Source organism: Lepus europaeus, chromosome 19 (genome assembly GCF_033115175.1).
Source record: "Lepus europaeus isolate LE1 chromosome 19, mLepTim1.pri, whole genome shotgun sequence".
Taxonomy (NCBI): domain Eukaryota; kingdom Metazoa; phylum Chordata; class Mammalia; order Lagomorpha; family Leporidae; genus Lepus; species Lepus europaeus.
In genome coordinates, this window is record NC_084845.1 from 55,927,516 (window position 1) to 55,950,074 (window position 22,559).

The window sequence follows — 22,559 nt, forward strand, 5'->3', positions numbered from 1 at the left end:
CTCTCTCTCCTCTTCTCTCCCCACCTCTCTTTCTCCTTCTTTCCCTCTCTCCGAAGCATAGGGTAGTTTTATTTTTAAAACACTTTTATTTGGGGGGGGGGGCAGTTATGCCAGGTATAATAGATTAAATAAGAATAATCAGAGACATAGTAGAATTGAAATAAATTATGTCCTCATTTGGAAGTTATGTCTAGAGGTCCTGGGATATTTGCAAGCAATTGTATAAACAAACTAAATCATAATATGATCTTTCATGAATTCTCTGGTTTTGTTTATTTTTAATTCTTAACTTTTCTAGAGAAAGCTTTTATTTATTTTTTTCCCTTAGGGGCTTTCTGGGACATGTTTTCTTATATCAGAATTAGAGCTGAGATTTAGAGAAGTGATCCTAAAGATTTTATTAGAAGGAGAAAAACCAAAAATTAAGCATTTAGAGGGAAGAAAATATGTTGAAAGGAAAAAAGCTTTGTCTTACACAGAAAAGTTGAGAGAGCATCTGCAATATTTAGAAATATCCATAAAATGGTATCTTTGGTTGTAAAGATAACTTTGAATAATTATAATGGTTATTCTGTTATATCCCCAAAATTGACTTTTTAAATATTAAACTTTATCTATTAGATAAATATTGAAATTAATGAAGACTGGAAAAACAATTCTTTGTTGAATATTTGGTTCTTTTAATTGTGACCATAATGTATGTCTTATGCTCATGTATACCAAATATGGAAGGTGGGTCATCATTATATTCACTGCCTCTTTACGACTTTAGATAAGTTATATATAATTTTCATTACAAATACACTTTTGTGAGTATATGTATTATATAAATGTATTATATAATGTATCATATGTATATATATAATATGTATTATATAAATGTATTATATAAATATGTATATAGGCATATATACATATAAGTATTTATATGTATATATAATACATATACTCACAAAAGTGTATTTGTAATGAAAATTATATATAACAGAAATATATATATGTCTTTCATATGTGTATGAAAGAATAGCCTTGGGTAAGATGGAATATTAAAATGGAAAGAAAATTCTTGAAAGAAATGCCATAAAAGATCCTCAGCAGAATTTGTAGCACCAATCACTAGACTAAATAAATATCTGAGAATTTAGAGTTATATGCTTATACATTGACTCTAATAGTAATTTTTTAAATTTTTTTAAAATTTTTATTTATTTATTTATTTATTTATTATTTTTTGACAGGCAGAGTGGACAGTGAGAGAGAGAGAGACAGAGAGAAAGGTCTTCCTTTGCCGTTGGCTCACCCTCCAATGGCTGCCGCGGCTGGCGCATTGCGCTGATCTGAAGGCAGGAACCAGGTGCTTCTCCTGGTCTCCCATGGGGTGCAGGGCCCAAGCACTTGGGCCATCCTCCACTGCACTCCCAGGCTATAGCAGAGAGCTGGCCTGGAAAAGGGGCAACCTGGACTAGAACCCGGTGCCCATATGGGATGCCGGCGCTGCAGGCGGAGGATCAGCCAAGTGAGCCACGGCGCTGGTCACAAGTTTGCCAAGTTAATTTTTTAAAGATTTACTTATTTATTTGAAAGGCAGAGTTACAGAGAGAGGGAGAGAGATAAGTTCCATTGGTTCACTCCCCAAACGGCCACAATAGGCAGCACAGGGCCAGGGTAAGAGCTTCTTCCAGCTCTCCCACATGGGTGCTGGGGCCCAACACTTAGAACATCTTCTATTGCTTTCCCAGGCCCATTTAGCAGGGAGCTGGATCAGAAGTGGAGCAGCCAGGACTCGAACCAGTTCCCATATGGGATGCTGATGCCACAATGCTGTGGCTTTACCCCACTACACCACAGCACTGGCCCCTGCACACTTCTGATCCAGCTCTCTGCTAATGCACCTGGGAAAGCAGTAAAGGATGACCCAATTGCTTCGGCCCCTGTACCCACAGGGGATACCCTGATGAAGCTCCTAGCTCCTGGCTTCAGATAGGCTCAGCTCTGGCCATTGTGGCCATTTGGGGAGTGAACCAGTGGGTGGAAGTCCTTTACCTCTCTCTTTCTTTACCTTTCTCTAATTCAGTCTTTCAAATAAATAAAATTATCTTTAAAAAAAAAAAAAAAAGTGGAGCAACCAGAGCATGAACTGGTGCCCACATGGGATGCTGGCGTTATAGGTGGCAATATTACCTGCTACTCCACAACATTGGCCCCACTGGGTATTGTTCTTTATTTATTTATTTATTTTTTTACAGGCAGAGTGGACAGTGAGAGACAGAGAGAAAGGTCTTCCTTTGCCGTTGGTTCACCCCACAATGGCCGCCGCGTGCTGGTGTGCTGCGGCCGGCGCGCTGCGCTGATCCGAAGGCAGGAGCCAGGTGCTTATCCTGGTCTCCCATGGGGTACAGGGCCCAAGCACTTGGGCCATCCTCCACTGCACTCCCTGGCCACAGCAGAGAGCTGGCCTGGAAGAGGGGCAACTGGGACAGAATCCGGCACTCCGACTGGGACTAGAACCCGGTGTGCCGGTGCCACAAGGCGCAAGATTAGCCTATTGAGCCACAGCACTGGCTGTTCTTAACAGAGGAGTTAGACAAATCATTCTTGTGGTTGGAGAGAGATCTCCACCCCCCCCCCCAAAAAAAAAAAAAAGCAAAGAATTGATAATTTTTCAAGTGGAGATAAATGCTCTTATAAAATAAACAAGATTACAAGATTATATGATCAGCTTGGGGGAGGATGATCAGGAAAGGTAACTTTTGTATAAGCCCTGAAAATGATCAGATCTTAACCATTTGAAGAAGTGAAGAAAGGATATTACAGGTGGAGAGAACAGCAAAGTGTAAAGTCTGAAGTGAAATTCAGTTTGGTTTGTTAAAAAAAATGGACTTAAGCCAGTATGCCTAGAGTGTGGAGAGCCAAGGGGAGAATGGGAAAGAAATGAGGTTACAAAACCTCATAAGCCTTTGTAAAACTTTTGGTTTTTACCTTAAAAGCAGTCTTAATGTCTTGATACCTATAAACTTGACCCTTAAAATACATTCTTCTTTGTTCTAATCAGACTTTTAAAACTTTCCAGATAAAAGATAAATTTAAGAAATAATTTTTTATTTACATGCTGCTTCTTTTCTGACTCATGCTTTTTTTTCAAATTAGAATCATCTTATTGTGAAGGTACCACCATATCATGACCAACATATAACTTTACCTGTATCTGTGGGAATATATGTAGTGACCAATGCTGGGAGATCTCATGATGTTCAGCCATTCACTTACACTCCAGACCCAGGTATGTCAAAGTGAAAAATTCTGAACTAAAATCAGTAATTAATCTCTAGTTCTCTGAAAGAATGTAAAGAACACCAGCTAACCCAAAAGGAATAAGTTGCTCACTAAGATGAATTGATACTAGCTTCTTTCAGAGATGACATTATGTCTTTCTTTTTTTTTTTTTTTTAAGATTTATTTTTATTTATTTGAAAGGCAGAGGCAGAGAGAGAGAGAGAGAGAGAGACAGACAGACAGACAGACATCGGTCTTCCATCCACAACAGCCGGAGCTGTGCCTATCCAAAGCCAGGAGCCAGGAGCTTCCTCTAGGCCTCCCACATGGGTGCAGGTGCCCAAGGATTTGGGCCATCTTCTACTGCTTTCCCAGGCTACAGCAGAGTGCTAGATCAGAAGTAGAGCAGCCAGGACTTGAACCAGCACCCATATGGGATACTGGCACTGCAGGTGGCAGCTTTACCCTCTATGCCACAGTGCCAGCCCCAGCATTATTTCTTAAGAAGACACCAAATACTGCTTTTACCCCCATCAAGAAAATGGTTTCTGGGGCTGGCATTGTGGTGTAGTAGGTAAAGCTACTGTTTGCAATGCCCATATCCCATATGGATGCCAGTTCTAGACCCAGGTGCTTCTCTTCCAATCCAGCTCTCTGCTAATGCGCTTAGGAAAGCAGAACAGGATTGCCCAGGTGCTTGGCTCCCTGCACCCATGTGGGAGACCTGGAAGAAGCTCCAGGCTCCTGGCTTTGGCATGGCACAGCCCTGGCCATTGTGATCATTTAGGGAGTGAACCAGCAGATGGAGGATATCTTTCTCTTTCCCTCTCTCTGTAATTCTGCCTTTCAAATAAATAATAATAAAATCAATCTTAAAAAAACCCAGAAAACATAAACCCTAAAAATGATTTCTATCTTATGTTCTAAAAATAATTAAAGAAAAGCCAGGAATGCTGTTTGTCAGACTCTCTGGCACTCTTACAGGTTATTCCTTAGTGAAAACGACCATGTGTTGAATTTCTTTTATATACAAAAGGGCAAAAGTGACAACTTTAGCAAGTTGCTAATAGTTTAGTTTGGCCGGTTTATAAAGTACATTTTGATATAAGGAAGACATAACCCTGGAGTGATAAATTATAAAATCAAAAGTATCAAAGACTGGTGATGAATAAGTGTTTTAAATATTTTTAATCAGGACAATTCATTTTGAGATTTGGGCCAATCAGGATTCTAGGTGAATAGTATATGAACCACTCTAGCATGAGAATTAATTTTGTCTTTAAATTGAGTGCTTTAATACCTTTATTAAATAATCTCTGAAAATAAAACATAGTACAGTGACAAAATTTGATGTCCTAATTATTTAAAAAACTTTGGATCATAGAAAAGAAATTTATAGAACTAATACATGTTGAATATCTGCATTTTTAATTTTCTTAAAGATTTATTTATGTTAAAGAGTTACACAGAGAGAAGGAGAGGCAGAGAGAGAGAGAGAGAGAGAGAGAGAGAGAGAGAGAAAGGTCTTCCGTGCATTGGTTCACTCCCCAATTGGCCACAGCGGCCAGAGCTGTGCCAATCTGAAGCAGGGAACCAGGAGCTTCTTCCAGGTCTCCCATGAGGGTGCAGAGGCCCAAGTCTTTGGGCCATCTTCTACTGCTTTCCCAGGCCTTAGCAGAGAGCTGGATTGGAAGTGGAGCAGCTGGGTCTCGAACCTGCGCCCATATGGGATGCCAGCGCTGCAGGCCAGGGCTTTAACCCACTGCACCACAGCGCCAGCCCCCATAGTAGATATGATATTGCTAGCCCAGAAGTACTCTATTAATACTGGCAAAGATTATTTTTTCAAGATATTCCGTGGTATTATAGATTCAGTATGTTCATCAGTTACTTTAATTTAGTGTAAACATTGGCTAATGCTTCTGAATCATTTATTCTTATTTTGGTTTATTTATCCAAGAGGTAGAGAAAAAGAGAGATATAGAGAGTACTTATTCCCCAAATGACTACAACACCTGCCAGGCTGAAGCTAGGAGCCAGGAATTCAGTCCAGGCCTCCCACATTGGTTACAGGAACCCAGTCACTGGAGTCATCACCCTTGCTTCCCAGGGTCTGCATTAGTCGGTAGCCAGGTATTAAACCCAAGTATTCTTTTTTAGACAGAGTTACAGAGAGAGGTAGAGACAGAGAGAGAGGTCTTCCATCTGCTGGTTCACTCCCCAGATGGCCCAACATCCAGAGCTGCGCCGATCTGAAGCCAGGAGCCAGAAGCTTCTTCCGGGTCTCCCACACAGATGCAGGGGCCCAAGGATTTGGGCCATCTTCTATTGCTATCCCAGGCCATAGCAGAGAGCTGGATTGAAAGAGGAGCAGCCGGGACTAGAACCGGCGCCCATGTGGGATTCTGGCGCATCAGGCCAGGGCTTTAACCCACTATGCCACAGTGTCGGCCCCAGAACGCAAGTATTCTAACATGAGACATAAGTGTCTTAATTGGCTAGGTTAAACTTACCCCTGAATGAGTATTTTTAAATAAATAATTGATGTAAGAAAACAGTAATTTTTTTTCTTACTATGGTTCAAGTATGTTGGATAAGTTTTAAATGTGTGCTATTTTGGTGTCAGTCTTCTCCTCATCTTATGTGTACTGTTACTGAAAGGATTTTTTTGAAATTAGTTTTGGTTTATTTTGGTAAGTGATCATATGTTCTGCCTACTTAGAGATTGATGAATTGTAGAGGGTAGACTGCTGTTTACAAAAACTCATCTCAACATAGAATTCCTGCTACATAGATAATTTAATGGTTTTTTTTGAGAAAATATCCCAGTTAATTACTTTTAGGGTACATAATTTGATAGGATGAATAAATTTAAATAGATTTGTACACTGTTTTTTTCCACAGCAGCAGCTGGTGCTTTGAATGTAAATGTGAAGAAGGAAATATCCAGTCCAGCAAGACCTTGCTCTTTTGAAGAGGCCATGAAAGGTACTAAACTGATTCTTCTCAAAAATTATAATGAGGGGCTGGCACTGTGGCATAGCAGGTAAAGCCACTGCCTGTAATGCCTGCATCCCACATGGGTGCCACTTTAATTTCCAGCTGCTCCACTTCCAATCCAGCTCCCTGCCAATGTGCCTGGGAAAGCAGCACAGATTGGCACAAGTCCTTGCGTGCCTGCAGCCACGTGGGAGGCCTGGAGGAATCTCCTGACTGCTGGCTCCAGACTTTGGTTTAGCCCAGCCCTGGCCATTGTGGCCATTTCGAAAGTGAAATAGTGAATGTAAGATTTCTCTCTGTCTCTCCCTCTCTGTAACTCTGTGTTTCAAAAAATTATAGTTACTTGACCCTATCCATTTTCTCTAGCAAGCGTTAGTATTTTCTTTTCTCATGTATTTGGAACACTTAGCAGAGTGTCTTCCATATTGCAAAGTAAATATTTGTGTATCTTTACTAAATACAGAGATTTGATTTCCAAGTTGATAATTTCTTTGAGTCAGCATATAAACTTGATTTTTAAAAGACACATGGCAAAAGTTTTTTTGTTTTTTAATTCCCCAGTGTTAAAATTCTTAAAAGTATACATAAAGTACAAAAATGTAGAATAACATCTATAAAGCTTCTCTCCCCAAAGGTTAGCATTTGACATTGATATTGAAATATGAACTAAATACTGAAATATGAACTATACACATCTGAAAAAGTTGTACTAGGTTCTTTAATTGTTCTTCCTGACGTCTTTACTCCCTTGCCAATCTCAAGAGACAGTGAAAATAAAGTGTATCTTCAATATGTTACAGTGTGGTACAGCAAATTAGTTCCTTAGCAAATTTTTAAAAATGTATTATTTATTTGAAAGGGAGAGAAAAAGAAACTGAGACATCTTCTATCTACTGACTCACTCCCCAAATGCCTGCAGCAGCTCCAGGCCAAAGCCAGGAGCCTGGAACTCATTCCAGGTCTCCCGTATGGGTGGCATGAACCCAAGTACTTGAGATATCTCCTGCTACCTCCCAGGTGTGCATTACCATGAAGCTGGGACTTGAGGAACTAGGACTTGAATCCAGGCACACTCCATTATGGGATGGGGCATCCTAATTGCTGTGCCAAATGCCCACTCCAAATGTTACTTTTGCTTTTCCTTTTCTTTTTTCTCTTCTCTCCCTTCTTCCCTCCCTTCATTTCTTCCTTCCTTCTTCCTTTCTCTTTCTTTGATAAAGAGATTAGAAATAGAGAGCTCCCATCTGCTGGTTTACTCCCCAAATGCCCATGTTGACTGAGCATTGAACCCAGGTCTCCCTCATGGGTGGCAGGAATCCAATGACTTGAACCATCACCGCTACCTGCCAGGTTCTTCATTAGCAGACAGCTAGTCAGGAGCGGTAGGTGGGTGTCAAACTCAGGCCCTCTGGTGTGGAATGCAGATATCTGAACCACCAACCAAGCACTACCTCTTAACAGATTCCAGATACAACTGTGATGTATCATTATGGTACTTTTGTGACTATGCATAAAGATGCCAGTTGTGTAATGACATGGACCTACAATTCTGAATTTCACTTATATTTTTCTATCCTTAAACTCATGAATTAAAGAAAAATCTTAAATGCCCATTTAGGAAATTTAATCAAATACAGTGAAAATTTTGCCAAGTAGTAAAAAGCAGCATTCACACACACACACACACACACATTCAGTACAACTTGCCGTTATAATTTCTGACTATGAATACTTTCCAGAGTAGATTAGTGAGAAATTACAGACTACTAAATTACCTGCCAAGATAATCAGATTCAGCTGAAGGAAAATTCACAAGTTAGTGGATAGCCATAGGTAATATTTATTTAGCATATAAGTGCAAAGCAATATGCCAAGCTCTTTACAGGCATTCTTATTTAATCTTCCACATTCTCTAAGGTAAGTATCTTAAATGATTCTCATTTCATGGATGAGGAAGCCAAAGCTCCAGAGAGGTTAAGTAATTTGCCAAGGTTGCTTAGCTAGGTTCATAAAAAAGCATTTTAAAAAATGCTTCAGTGGGCTGGCGCCGTGGCTTAACAGGCTAATCCTCTGCCTTGCGGCGCCTGCACACCGGGTTCTAGTCCCGGTTGGGGCGCCAGATTATATCCCAGTTGCCCCTCTTCCAGGCCAGCTCTCTGCTATGGCCCGGAAAGGCAGTGGAGGATGGCCCAAGTCCTTGGACCCTGCACCTGCATGGGAGACCAGGAGAAGCACCTGGCTCCTGGCTTCGGATCAGCGAGATGCGCCAGCCACGGTGGCCATTGGAGAGTGAACCAACGGCAAAAAGGAAGACCTTTCTCTCTGTCTCTCTCTCTCTCACTATCCACTCTGCCTGTCAAAAAAAAAAAAGCTTCAGTGTATAAATACAAAAATCATTCAAATTGTTAATATATGAATAATATAATAATTAATTTTTAGAGAAAGTCAGGGATGTTTGTGATCTAGCCTTCATCTGCTTTTCTCTAACAATCCCTTGGTGAATCCAATATGAAATTTCTCATGTGAGTTTCTGAATTGAATGTTTAAAGGGTATGTGTAATTTTAGTCCTTTGGTTAAAATCTTACTAGCCTAAAATATGGATAAGAAGCAGACTGGCATGTACATATTAATTTTTTTCATAATTCAAACCTTATTTTGATAATTACAATATCAAATGAAAGTATGATAAAAATAATTTTATAAAGATACAAAATTGAATCCTAAACTATCTTAGTTTCAACTTTTCTTTTGCCATTTTAAATAACAATATATTTATTTTTTAATATTTATTTAATTGAGAGGTAGAGTTACAGACAGTGAGAGGGAAAGACAGAGAAAAGTTTTCCTTAAGTTGGTTCATTCCCCAAATGGCCGCAACAGCCAGAGCTACACTGATCTGAAGCCAGGAGCCAGGTGCTTCTTTCCAGTCTCCCATGCAGGTATAGGGGCCCAAGGACTTGGGCCATCTTCTACTGCTTTCCCAGGCCACAGAAGAGCGCTGGATTGGAAGAGTAGCAGCCCCGGCTGCTAGAACCAGCACCCATGTGGGATGCTGGCGCTTTAGGCAGAGGATTAACCTACTGTGCCACAGCGCCGGCCCCTACTTATTTTTTAAAGATTTATTTATTGGCGGGCGCCATGGCTCAACAGGCTAATCCTCCGCCTTGCGGCGCTGGCACACCGGGTTCTAGTCCTGGTCAGGGCACTGGATTCTGTCCCGGTTGCCCCTCGTCCAGGCCAGCTCTCTGCTGTGGCCAGGGAGTACAGTGGAGGATGGCCCAAGTGCTTGGGCCCTACCCGCATGGGAGACCAGGAGAAGCACCTGGCTCCTGGCTTCGGATCAGCACGGTGCGCCGGCCGCAGCGCGCCAGCCACGGCGGCCATTGGAGGGTGAACCAACGGCAAAGGAAGACCTTTCTCTCTGTCTCTCTCTCTCTCTCACTGTCCACTCTGCCTGTCAAAAATAAAAAAAATAAAATAAAAGATTTATTTATTTATTTATTTGGAAGGCAGAATTACAGGGGCCAGAGAGGAGAAAAGGAGAGAAAGGGAGATATCTTCCATCCATTGGTTTACTCCCAAAGTGGTCATAACAGCCAGGACTGGGCCAGACCATCTGGGTCTCCAAATGGGTGGCAAGAACTCAAGTACTCAGACCATCTTCTGCTGCTTTCCCAGGCACATTAGCAGGAGCTGGATCTGAACCAGAACGTGAAGTGGCACTTTATATGAGATGCTGGTATTCCCCTAAATATATAATATTTTTTTATGATTCATTTTTTTTTATTTGAAAAGCAAAGTTACAGCAAGGAAAGAGAGATTTCTCTGAAGCCATTTAATATTGTTTAAAGGCCTGTTAAAATACATGTGTGACTTTTGGGACATAATAATTTAGACTTTTCTTTTGTTCCTCTCCTCAAAATGCTATTAAATATCTTGGAAACAATTTAAAAATCATAAAAGGGCTTTTAAATATGAAGAGAAAAAATTCAGCTGGCTAGAAACCTCAGAACTTGAAGAAAGACACCAACCACAGTGTTTTCTGGTTGTTGCTATTGTTGTTTTTAAGTCCCATTTATCCTAAATTGGGTACCAGACAGACCTGTAACCCAGAACTGCCAACAAACACAAACAAAACATAAATCAGTAAATGAACAATAAAACTCTGCTGTCTTTGGCTAAAAGATTCAGAAGAGAAAAGCCCAGCAGAGACTTGTGGGATGACCCATGTCTATCGGCAGCAGCTGGCTAACCATTGGAGTTTTGGGGCCAACCCACCCCCTTCCCCATAGCTACAGCAACAACAACAGAACCTAGGAGAGCCAATCTACCCCATACCCCATAGCTGCCAGAAGCAACAGACTTAATTTGCCCTCATTGAAACCCAGGAGAGTCAATACATATGCCAGAAGCATCAAGTTGATCTATCTGCAGGAATGGCAGAAGCAGAACTCAGAGGGGCTGTGCCATTTGCCAGCACACACCAACTAACAGCAAACAGATCATCTCCCAGCACTGGCAGTGCCAGCAAACCCAGTATTTCCTTATCCTTCTTCCAGAGAGGGGAAGAGACAGAGACCCAGACCTAGAAACTCCTAGCTCTACCCAGGAACCAAAGGAAAGGTAGGCCAGGTGTTTCCCAGCCTTCCACTCAGTAACAAAAGATGACAAGGCCTGCAGTCTCCCAGTCCTTTACCCAGTGGCAGGGAGCAGCCTAAACTTAAACCGTGGCCTCCCATCCAGTGGCAGAAGGCAGCCCATGTGGCTTATGTCATACCCCTACAAGGAGTATCGATGATAGAATGGGAGACTAACTGGCAGCAGGATACCAGAGAATATACCAGGGAGAAATACTTTCCGTCTTGTACATCAGCCCCACCTAATGACACCAGGCAGGGCAGGGAAGCACATTCCATGAGCTAAGCCACCAGCAGCAGGAATCCAGCTAGAGCTTAAGAAGATGCACAACAGTGAAGCAGACCAGAATAGGGTTCAAGAAACTAAATTGTTACTGAAAACTACAGTATACATAAGTAGACCAAAACCCACACAGATTAAACAGGGTAGCCATCTGCTAAAATAGATTTAAACAGAATCAAGAGTCTCCTAATGTGGCCAGTGCCGTGGCTTAACAGGCTAATCCTTGCGGCGCCGGCACACCGGCTTCTAGTCCCGGTTGGGGCGCCAGATTATATCCCAGTTGCCCCTCTTCCAGGCCAGCTCTCTGCTATGGCCCGGGAAGGCAGTGGAGGATGGCTCAAGTGCTTGGGCCCTGCACCTGCATGGGAGACCAGGAGAAGCACCTGGCTCCTGGCTTCGGATCAGCGAGATGCGCCAGCCGCAGCGGCCATTGGAGGGTGAACCAACGGCAAAGGAAGACCCTTCTCTCTGTCTCTCTCTCTCTCTCTCACTATCCACTCTGCCTGTCAAAAAATAAATAAAAAAAGAAGAGTCTCCTAATGTAATACTCAAAACAGCCAACAAACAATAAAAATTCACTTACCATAATAACAACCAGAGCACTCACAATTTGAATGAAAAAAAAAAAGGAACTGATATCATCACTAAGATGAATAACTGTGAGAAATATCTGACAAAACTTTAAAGAAGCTGCCATAAAATTACTCCAACAGGGGTCTGGCACTGTGGCACAGCGGGTTAACACCCTGGCCTAAAGCGCCGGCATCCCATATGGGCGCCGGTTCAAGACCTGGCTGCTCTACTTCTGATCCAGCTCTCTGCTACGGCCTGGGAAAGCAGTAGAAGATGGCCAAATCCTTGGGCCCCTGCACCCACATGGGAGACCAGGAAGAGGCACCTGGCTCCTGGCACAGCAGGTTAAGCTACCACTTACACTCCAACATCCTATATGGGACCACCAGTTCAAGTCCTGGCCCTGCCAGTACACTTTGGAAAGCATCAGAAGATGGAATTCCTGAGTCCTGGCTTTTGTGTGGTACAACAGCCATTTGGGGAGTGAACCAGTGGATGGAAGATCTCTTACTCTGTGTCTCTTGCTCTGTCATTCTGCCTTTCAAACAAAATAAATCTTAAATAAGAAAAAAATAGAAGCCAGCGCTGTGGTATAGCAGGTAAAGCTGCTGCTTGCAGTGCCGGCATCCCATGTGGGCACCAGTCTAGGCCCGGCTGCTCCACTTCTGATCCAGCTCTCTGCTATGACCTGAGAAAGCAGTAGAAGATGGCCCAGGTCCTTGGGCCCCTGCACCTACGTGGGAGATCTAGAAGAAGCTCCTAGCTCCTGGCTTTGGTTCGGCATAGCTCCAGCTGTTGTGGCTATCTGGGGAGTGAGTGAGAGAGAGAGACAGAGAGAAAGGTCTTCCTTCCATTGTTTCACTCCCCAAATGGCCGCCATGGCCTGTGCTGTGCTGATCCGAAGCCAGGAGCCAGGCGCTTCCTCCTGGTCTCCCATGCGGAAATGAATGAATGAATGAATGAATGAAAGAAGGAAAGAAAAGAAGAGGAAGAGAGAAAGAAAGAAATAGATATACAACTGTAAGTAAAACAAATTGTGAACCAAACCATTATTAATCACTGAGGAAACCAGGTAATGATACACTGGATCTCTACTGTTAACTTTTTCATAAAGTTTTTTTTTTTAATACATGCAGATGTTTACTTACCTGTTTTCACTGTATTTGGAAAGCAGAGAGACAGATTTTCCATCTACTGCCTGCAGGCCAAAACCAGGAGCCCAGAACTCAGTCTGGGTTTCCCATGTGGGTGGCAGGGACCCAAGTACTAGAGCTGTCACCTGCTGCCTCTCATGGTGCATATTAGCAAGAATCTAGAATCAAAGCAGAACCAGGACTCAGATTCAGTACTCCATTATGGGATGAAGGAATCTTTTTTTTTTTCCCCCCCTTTCTAAGATTTACTTATTTATTTGAAAGAGAGAGATACAGAAAGAGAGATCTCCCATATGGAAGGCGGAGGCTCAATGTTCTACACCACAGCGCTGGCCCTGAGAGGAAGGGATCTTAATAGCTACACCAAACGGCCACCCCTTTGCAAAGATTTTTGATATACAGCTTTCTAAATAAAAAATTATTTGAAAGAGAGAGAAAAAGAGAGATCAATCTTATGTCTGCTGTTTCACTCTCAAAATGGCTGCAGCAGTAGGGCTAAGCAGACCAAAGCCAAAAAACCTGGAATTCCATTTGGGTCTCCCATGTGGGTGGCAAGGACTGAAGTACTTGGGCCATCTTCTACTGCCTTCCCAGGAGCATTAGTTGGAAGCTGGATCAGAAGAGGAGTATCTAGGACTCAAACCAGCACTTAAGTATGGGATGCTGGCGTCTCAAGCATCAGTGTAACCTGCTGCACCACAATACCTGCCCCACGATGTAAAGCTTTTTTTTTTTTTTTAAAGATTTATTTATTTAGTTGAAAGGCAGAATTACAGAGAAGCAGAAGCAGAGAGAGAGAAGAAGAGAGAGGGGATCTTCCATCTGCTGATTCACTCCCCAAATGGCAACAGTGACTGGAGCTGGGCCAATCTGAAGCCAGGAGCTTCTTCCAGGTCTCCCACGGGGGTACAGGGGCCCAAGCACTTGGGCCATCTTCTACTGCTTTCTCAGGTCATAGCAGAGAGCTGGATTGGAAGTGGGGCAGCTGAGACTTGAACCGGCACCTGTATGGGATGCTGGCACTGCAGGCATCAGCTTTACCTGCTATACCACAGTGCTGGCCCCCAATATAAAGCCTTTAATAAGCATTAGTATCTAATTACATTTTGGGAAAATATATGTATAGATCTGCTAAACAATAACTGTAAGTGATAGATTATATATTATTAGTCAATAGATATATGAAGTTTCTAGAACTATAAAATTATCTTTAGATATTGAAAAACTTTAGAAATGCAAGTCTTTAGTTGCCCAAGTGCCTTGGCCTCTGCTACCTGCATGGAAGACCAGGAAGAAGCTCCTGGTTCCTGGCTTCTGCCTGGCCCAGTCTGGCTGTTGCATCTCTCTGGGAAGTGAACCAGTGGATGAAAGATCTCTCTTTCTGTCTCTCGCCCTCTCTCTGCAACTCTGACTTTCAAATAAATCTTAAAAATAAGTAAAATAAAAATATGAGTCTTCAAAAATTTAATGGAAAGTGTGTGTTTTGGGAAGAAAAATACACAAAATGAAAAAAAAAGCTGTACTTGAATTTTGGGGAAAAAAAAATATATATATATATGTATATATATATATATATGGTTGAGCTTGGCCAGATCAAAGCCAGAAGTCAGGAGTTTGATCCAGGTCTCCCACATGGGTGGCAGGGGCCCAAGGGTTTGAGCCATGTTCTACTGTCTTCTCAGGTGCATCAGCAGGGAGCCAGATTGGAAACAGAGCAGCCAGGACTGTAACTCCACCCGTATGGGATGCTGGCTTTGCAGGTGGCAGCTTAACCTGCTATGACATAGTGCCAGGCCCCAAATTTCAAAAATTTTTAAAGGCAAAATAAATTGTTCCTTTAATTCCATTTCTCCACAAACTTTTTAAAGTACCCTCCTGCTATTTTTATTTTTTTCACCCTATTTGAAAGGCAGAGAGAAAGAGACAGAGAAATCTTCCATCCCCTGATTGACTCCACAGATGCCTGCCTGCAATAGCCAGGGCAAGGCGAGACTGAAGGTACACTCCCAGAACTCAGTCCACATCTGCCCCGTGCCTGGGAGAGACCCAAGTGCTTTGAACCATTACCTGCTCTGCTTCCCAGGGTGTGCATGAAGCTGGAATCAGAAGCAGTCAGCCCTTGAACCAAGTGATGTCTTTTTTTTTTTTTTTTTTAAGATTTATTTATTTATTTGAAAGATTTACACAGAGAGAAAGAGGCGGGGCGGGGGAGGGGGGGGAGGGAGGTCTTCCATCCTCTGGTTCACTCCCCAGTTGGCTGCAACGGCCAGAGCTGCACCAATCAGAAGCCAGGAGCCAGGAGCTTCCTCCAAGTCTTCCCACATGGGTGCAGGGGCCTAAGGATTTGGGCCATCTTTACCACTTTTCCAGGCACAGCAGAGAGCTGGATCAGAAATGGAGCAGCCGGGACTCAAACCAGCGCCCATATGGGATGCTGACACTGCAAGCAGCAACCCTATCCGTGATGCCACAGCGCTGGCCCCTAGAGTGATGTCTTAATCGCTACACCAAAATCCTGTCCTCCCCCCTATATTATTAAAAAATATAGAGAGACTGGCATCCCATTTGGGCTACCAGTTCGAGGCCCTACTGCTGCACTTCCAGCCCAGCTCCCTTCTAATGTGTCTGGGAAAGCATTGGAGGATGGCTCAAGTTCTTGGGCCCTGCTACTCATGTGGGAGACCTGGAAGAAACTCCTGACTCTTGGCTTTAGCCTGGCCCAGCTCTGTCTGTTGGGACCATTTGGGGAGTAAACCAGCAGATGTGAGGCCTCTCTCTGTCTCTGTCTCTCTATTCCTCTATCTCTCAACTCTGCCTTTCAAATAAATTTTATACAGATTATGCACACACACACACACAACATGGCACTCTGGGAATACCCAGACAATCCACAACAAACCAAATTGACTATGATAAAGCTAAAGTAAAATTAATTCATTCTTTTCTTCATCCCACAAGTATTTGTTGAGTACCTAACTATATACTAGGCAATAACAAACTCTCTGCTTTTATAGAGCTCACATTCTAGTAGAATTCAAAAGCAAAATAACAGTTGAGTTTTACAGAATCAACTGGAAAATATCACTGATGGTCTTTCCAAGTCCTGTGCAATAGTCCTGGACTGTTTTTGAATGTCTCAGTCAAAATTGGATTATGGATTGAATTGTATCAGTATTGGTTAAGTCTTGGTGAAAATAGAGTAAATGATCCATTTCTCAAATCACTTAGGTGAAAGAATAAAATACAGCATGTAAAAGTTAAAGGAGCACTTTTCTCTCCCTCTGTATAATCAGTTGGCTATGAAGCAAGTTGAAGTAATATTGGAAAGTTTAAAATTTTGATTTAAAAATATCAAAATATCTACAAAGGTAGCCATTCAACTCATGTACCATATGCCATTTAAAAAGTCATCTCTGTAGGGCTAATGCTGTGACGTAGTGGATTCAGCTGCCATCTGCAGTGCCGGTATCCCCTGTGGACACCAGTTCAAGTCCTGGCTGCTCCACTCCGAGCCAGTTCCCTGCTAATGCACCTAGGAAAGTAGCAAAAGGAGACCCAACTGCTTGGGCCCCTTTCTCTGTAACTCTGACTTGCAAATAAATAAATCTTAAAAAAAGAGTCCTCTTTGTAGCCAGTATTTGTGAGTATCAAATACAAGATTTAACAGCTGTGCTTTCTGGGGAATCTGTATTTCTCTCCACAGCATCTCAAAGTAGTGGTAAAATTTTAGGTCAGGATTTGGCTGAATTCTTAGAACTGTCATTAGCCACAGCAGTGGACTTCACTAAGTGCCAGTGGCAGACTCAAGTAGATTTTAAAAAGAAAGAAAAGGAATCAAAGCAGAAAAGTAGATAAAATCTTGAAACTTTATATTGCCAGGCAACCATCTGCTAAGAGGAGAGTTTAACAGTTGTAATTGAGTAGCTCTGAACTCCTGGAGATTTCCAGGTTGTATCCTATAAAAAGAGATTTCAAAAAGTTATTGGACAAATTGACTTAAATAAGTTTATTTTTACATGGAAAAAAAAAACTTGGAAATCCATGCATAGTTTTTCATAACACACATTGTCTATGAATTTGGAAAATGCCTTGTGTGTGTGGATTTCAAAAATGTTTGCACCAAAATAAGCTTACCTTTTAAGTCCATTTTCCACAAACTTTTGAAGTACCCTCATAGATCCTGATAATGTTATGTTGGTGTAGTTCAAGGTATTTGGAAAGGTCTTAGAAGATCCAGTTTGATAATTGAATTACTGAAGCCTACAGGAGTCCTCAAGCCCAGTACACTTTGTTAACACTAGTTTTGTGTCTCGTATCATAGCATCAAAAAATACATTCAAATCATGACTTATAGTTAATACATTAATAGAGGAAATAGTTGATTATGTTTGTGATTTTAAACTTTTTTTGTATTTTTGTGTGTGCAGCAATGAAAACAACTGGATGTAACTTAGATAAGGTAAATATTCTTCCTAATGCCCTGATCACTCCACTGATATCAAGTAGTATGATTAAGAGTGAAGATGTTACTCCAATGGAAATAACGTCAGAAAAAAGATCTTCTCCTATTTTTAAGGTGAGTTACATTGACTGGTATCCCAGATCTTTACTTATACGTAAAAATTGCTGTATTTACTTTTCCTATTTATTTCACATTTGTTTGGCTTTGGATATTCTAGGTTCTTAATGAATTTTACTTTTCAGAATAAATGCTTTATTACATAAGGAAAATTGCCTACAAAAGTAACTTTCAACATATACTTTGAGAAGAGAAGAATTAGTATGTTAGGATATGGAATATAAATGAAAATTTTAACATTTTCAGAATAGAAACATTTTTGTTTCTTTGTCTTCCCTAGTCTTTCCCCATAATTCCTCCTCCCTTTTTCTCCTAATAATGCTACTGTTGATCTGGAAAATCAGTTACTTTGATGTCTGTTATTCATGAACCTTAGAAATAATGTATCCTTTTTACGCTTAATTTGCCTAAGCATATAAATAACTAATTATTTCTCTGCTTCTTTAATTGACTCTCTTTGTGTGTCACACTTTAAAAAATACGTCCTGGAGAGGACATTGTGACACAGTAAGTTAAGCCACTGCTTTGGACGCCTACATATCAAATTAGAGTGCTAGTTCAAGTCTCAGCCCCTCTACTTCCAGTCCAGCTCCCTGCTAATTGCCTGGAAAATAGTAGATGATTGGAGCTGCAGCTCCTGGCTTTGGCCTGGCTCAGCTTTGGATATGCAGGTGTTTGGGAATAAAACAAGGATGGACTCTCAGTCTCTGTCTTTCTCTCAGTCTGCCTTTCAAATAAATAAATAAATCTTATATCTATATATCCTGATGATAATCATATATCATATTATATAGAATTATAGTCTTGGCCGGCTCCGCGGCTCACTAGGCTAATCCTCCGCCTTGCGGCGCCGGCACACCGGGTTCTAGTCCCGGTCGGGGCACCGATCCTGTCCCGGTTGCCCCTCTTCCAGGCCAGCTCTCTGCTGTGGCTAGGGAGTGCAGTGGAGGCTGGCCCAAGTCCTTGGGTCCTGCACCCCATGGGAGACCAGGAGAAGCACCTGGCTCCTGCCATCGGAACAGCGCGGTGCGCCGGCCGCAGCGCGCTACCGCGGCGGCCATTGGAGGGTGAACCAACGGCAAAAGGAAGACCTTACTCTCTGTCTCTCTCTCACTGTCCACTCTGCCTGTCAAAAAAAAAAAAAAAAAAGAATTATAGTCTTATACTTGTTTTCTAAATGATAATGTAGGATGGGAAATTCATCCTACATGTATTTTTAGAATAGTAATAATTTCTGAAGTATCATGATTTTATTTAATGTTTTATAAATATATACATATATATATACATACATAGATATTACTTGGGAATTTTTATTTTTTAGACAACAAAGACAGTTGGATCAACTCAGCAAACTTTAGAAAATATCTCTAATATAGCAGGAAATGGGTCATTTTCGTCTCCATCATCTTCCCACTTACCATCTGAGAATGAAAAGCAGCAGCAGATCCAGCCCAAGGCGTACAACACAGAGACCCTGACGACTATCCAAACACAGGACATCTCACAGGCTGGTACTTTTCCAGCGGTTTCTGCCTCTAGTCAGCTGCCCAACAGTGAGGCTTTACTGCAGCAGGCCACACAGTTCCAGACAAGAGAAAGTCAGTCTCGAGAAGTATTACAGTCGGACGGCACAGTGGTCAGTTTGTCACAGCTGACTGAGGCGTCCCAGCAACAGCAGCAGTCGCCACTACAAGAACAAGCACAGACTTTGCAGCAGCAGATTTCATCAAATATTTTTCCATCACCAAATAGTGTGAGTCAGCTACAGAATACCATTCAGCAGTTACAAGCAGGAAATTTTACAGGCAGTAGTGCTAATGGCAGCAGTGGAAGTGTTGACTTGGTCCAGCAAGTTTTAGAGGCACAGCAACAGTTATCTTCAGTTTTATTTTCTGCTCCAGATGGTAATGAGAATGTTCAAGAACAGCTTAGTGCAGACATTTTTCAACAAGTCAGTCAAATTCAGAATAGCGTAAGCCCTGGAATGTTTTCCTCAACAGAGCCAGCAGTCCATACCAGACCAGATAATTTAATACCTGGAAGAGCCGAAAGTGTTCATTCCCAGTCTGAAAATGCATTATCAAGTCAACAGCAGCAACAACAGCAGCAGCAAGTGATGGAATCATCAGCTGCCATGGTGATGGAGATGCAACAGAGTATCTGCCAAGCAGCTGCCCAAATTCAGTCGGAGTTATTCCCTTCGCCGGCCTCAGCAAATGGAAACCTTCAACAGTCGCCAGTTTACCAACAGCCTTCTCATATGATGAGTGCATTGTCTTCCAGTGAGGACATGCAAATGCAATGTGAATTGTTTTCATCTCCTCCTGCAGTTTCTGGAAATGAAACTTCTACAACTACCACACAGCAGGTTGCAGCCCCTGGCACCTCCATGTTTCAGACATCAAGTTCAGGAGATGGCGAAGAACCTGGAGCACAAGCAAAACAAATTCAGAGCAGTGTCTTTCAGACCATGGTCCAAATGCAACACAGTGGGGACAATCCATCTCAAGTTAACCTTTTTTCATCTACAAAAAGTATAATGAGTGTTCAGAATAGTGGTGCCCAGCAGCAAAGTAATGGTTTATTTCAGCAAAGTAATGAGATGATGTCACTTCAATCTGGGAACTTTTTGCAGCAGTCTTCTCATTCACAGGCTCAGCTTTTTCATCCTCAGAACCCGATTGCTGATCCTCAGAACCTTTCCCAGGAAACTCAAGGCTCTATTTTTCACAGTCCAAATCCCATTGTCCATAGTCAGACTTCGACAACTTCTTCTGAACCAATGCAGTCTTCAATGTTTCACTCTCAGAGTACCATCACTGTGTTACAGGGCTCTTCCGTTCCTCAGGACCAGCAGTCACCCAACATCTTTCTTTCCCAAGGTTCTATGAATAATCTTCAAACTAATGCAGTAGCCCAAGAAGAACAGATCTCCTTTTTTGCAGCACAGAACTCAATTTCTCCTCTTCAGTCCACCTCAAACACTGACCAGCAAGCTGCTTTCCAACAGCAGGCTCCAATAGCACACATCCAGACCCCCATGCTTTCACAGGAACAGACACAACCTTCCCAGCAAGGTTTATTTCAGCCACAAGTATCTCTGGGCTCCCTTCCACCTAATCCAATGCCCCAAAGCCAACAAGGAACAATTTTCCAGTCACAGCATTCAATCGTTGCCATGCAGAGTAACTCTCCATCCCAGGAGCAGCAGCAGCAGCAGCAGCAGCAGCAACAGCAGCAGCAGCAGCAGCAGCAGCAGCAGAGCATTTTGTTCAGTAATCAGAATACTATGGCTGCAATGGCATCTCAAAAGCAGCCACCACCAAACATGATATTCAGCCCAAACCAAAATCCAATGGCCAGCCAGGAACAACAGAACCAGTCAATTTTTCACCAACAAAGTAACATGGCTCCAATGAACCAAGAGCAGCAGCCAATGCAATTCCAAAATCAGCCCACCGTTTCCTCACTTCAGAACCCAGGTCCTAGCCAGGCTGAATCATCACAGACCCCTTTGTTCCACAGCTCTCCTCAGATTCAGTTGGTCCAAGGGTCACCTAATTCTCAAGAGCAGCAAGTAACACTCTTCCTGTCTCCTGCGTCCATGTCTGCATTGCAAACCAGTATAAACCAACAGGACATGCAACAATCTCCTCTTTATTCCTCTCAGAACAACTTGCCTGGAATCCAAGGAGCCACATCTTCACCTCAGCCACAGGCTTCTTTATTTCACAACACTGCAGGAGGCGCAATGAACCAACTACAGAATTCTCCTGGTTCGTCGCAGCAGACTTCAGGAATGTTCTTGTTTGGCATTCAAAATAGTAAGAAACTCTTTCTGATTTCTCATGACTTACTTGAAAAGTTCAGATTGTTATTATTAGAAGGAAGCAAAATAAGGTGGTCTGACCATGGATTTTAGTTAGAACTGTACTGCTTATATACTGTGAGCCCTTGGACAAACTATTTGACATTTATGGGACTGAATTTCCACATCTAAAATGTTGATAATTTTACATACTTGACAAAGATATTGGAAGGATTAGATATGATAATGTATATAGATGGGTGTGTGTTTGCCAGTTTAAGCTATAAATTTGAAAGGAAAATGAAGTAAAAATGACAAGATATTATTTCAGCTAATTAAAGTAACTAGTTTCTAAGGAGATTTATACCCATCTTTAATGTTTATGGAATAAAGAAGTTTTATAAGATTTATGATGATACCTAAGCAAGCTGTATATTTATACTACTAACAGCAAACCTAAGATGAATTCCAGTATTATTCTATGAAAAGCTTTTCCTTGGATTGTCAGGTACCTGACTTTTAGTAAAAAACTGGGTAAACACACTAATGAATTGCCCCCAGCAACTAGTAAATAATCTTCCCAAGAATCTTAACTAATCAGATAGCTTCTATTTTCAATGTCTCTGCAGACTGTAGTCAGCTTTTAACCTCTGGACCAGCTACATTGCCAGATCAGTTGATGGCCATAAGTCAGCCAGGCCAGCCACAAAACGAGGGCCAGTCACCTGTGACAACACTTCTTTCTCAGCAAATGCCAGAGAATTCTCCCCTGGCATCCTCTCTAAATACCAACCAGAACATCGAAAAGATTGATTTGCTTGTTTCATTGCAAAACCAAGGGAACAACTTGACTGGCTCCTTTTAACTGGATATGTAAGTATTACATTGTGGCTTCTTCTTGAAAATCATCAATACATTTTCTCCTAAACAGACTGGAGTTAAGAAATAGCACTACTTTGACTCTTTTATTTTAAAATATTGCTTGCTCACAAGTTGGTACTTTTTTGTTCTGAATAAGTTACTGTTAATGATAACCTATGATGGGCCGGCGCTGCGGCTCAATAGGCTAATCCTCCGCCTGTGGCGCCAGCACCCCGGGTTCTAGTCCTGGTCAGGGCACCGGATTCTGTCCCGGTTGCCCCTCTTCCGGTCCAGCTCTCTGCTGTGGCCCGGGAGTGCAGTGGAGGATGACCCAAGTGCTTGGGCCCTGCACCCGCATGGGAGACCAGGAGAAGCACCAGGCTCCTG

The 22,559-nt window shown here is 42.2% G+C and overlaps 1 protein-coding gene across 8 annotated transcripts in view; it reads left to right on the forward strand.

Moving 5' to 3' along the window:
* Positions 1-22,559, forward strand: part of NFAT5 (nuclear factor of activated T cells 5) — a 161,693-nt gene that overhangs the window by 130,977 nt on the left and 8,157 nt on the right. For 5 of the 8 annotated variants that reach the window (XM_062177899.1, XM_062177901.1, XM_062177906.1 and 2 more), the window contains 5 exons: positions 3,148-3,280; positions 6,178-6,261; positions 17,349-17,497; positions 18,825-21,327; positions 21,941-22,184. In XM_062177899.1, the coding sequence (XP_062033883.1) occupies positions 3,148-3,280; positions 6,178-6,261; positions 17,349-17,497; positions 18,825-21,327; positions 21,941-22,176 (3,105 nt within the window). In that variant the 3' untranslated portion in view covers positions 22,177-22,184. The remainder of the gene's footprint in view (positions 1-3,147; positions 3,281-6,177; positions 6,262-17,348; positions 17,498-18,824; positions 21,328-21,940; positions 22,185-22,559) is intronic. The other 3 variants (XM_062177900.1, XM_062177902.1, XM_062177907.1) reach the window with 1 other exon arrangement.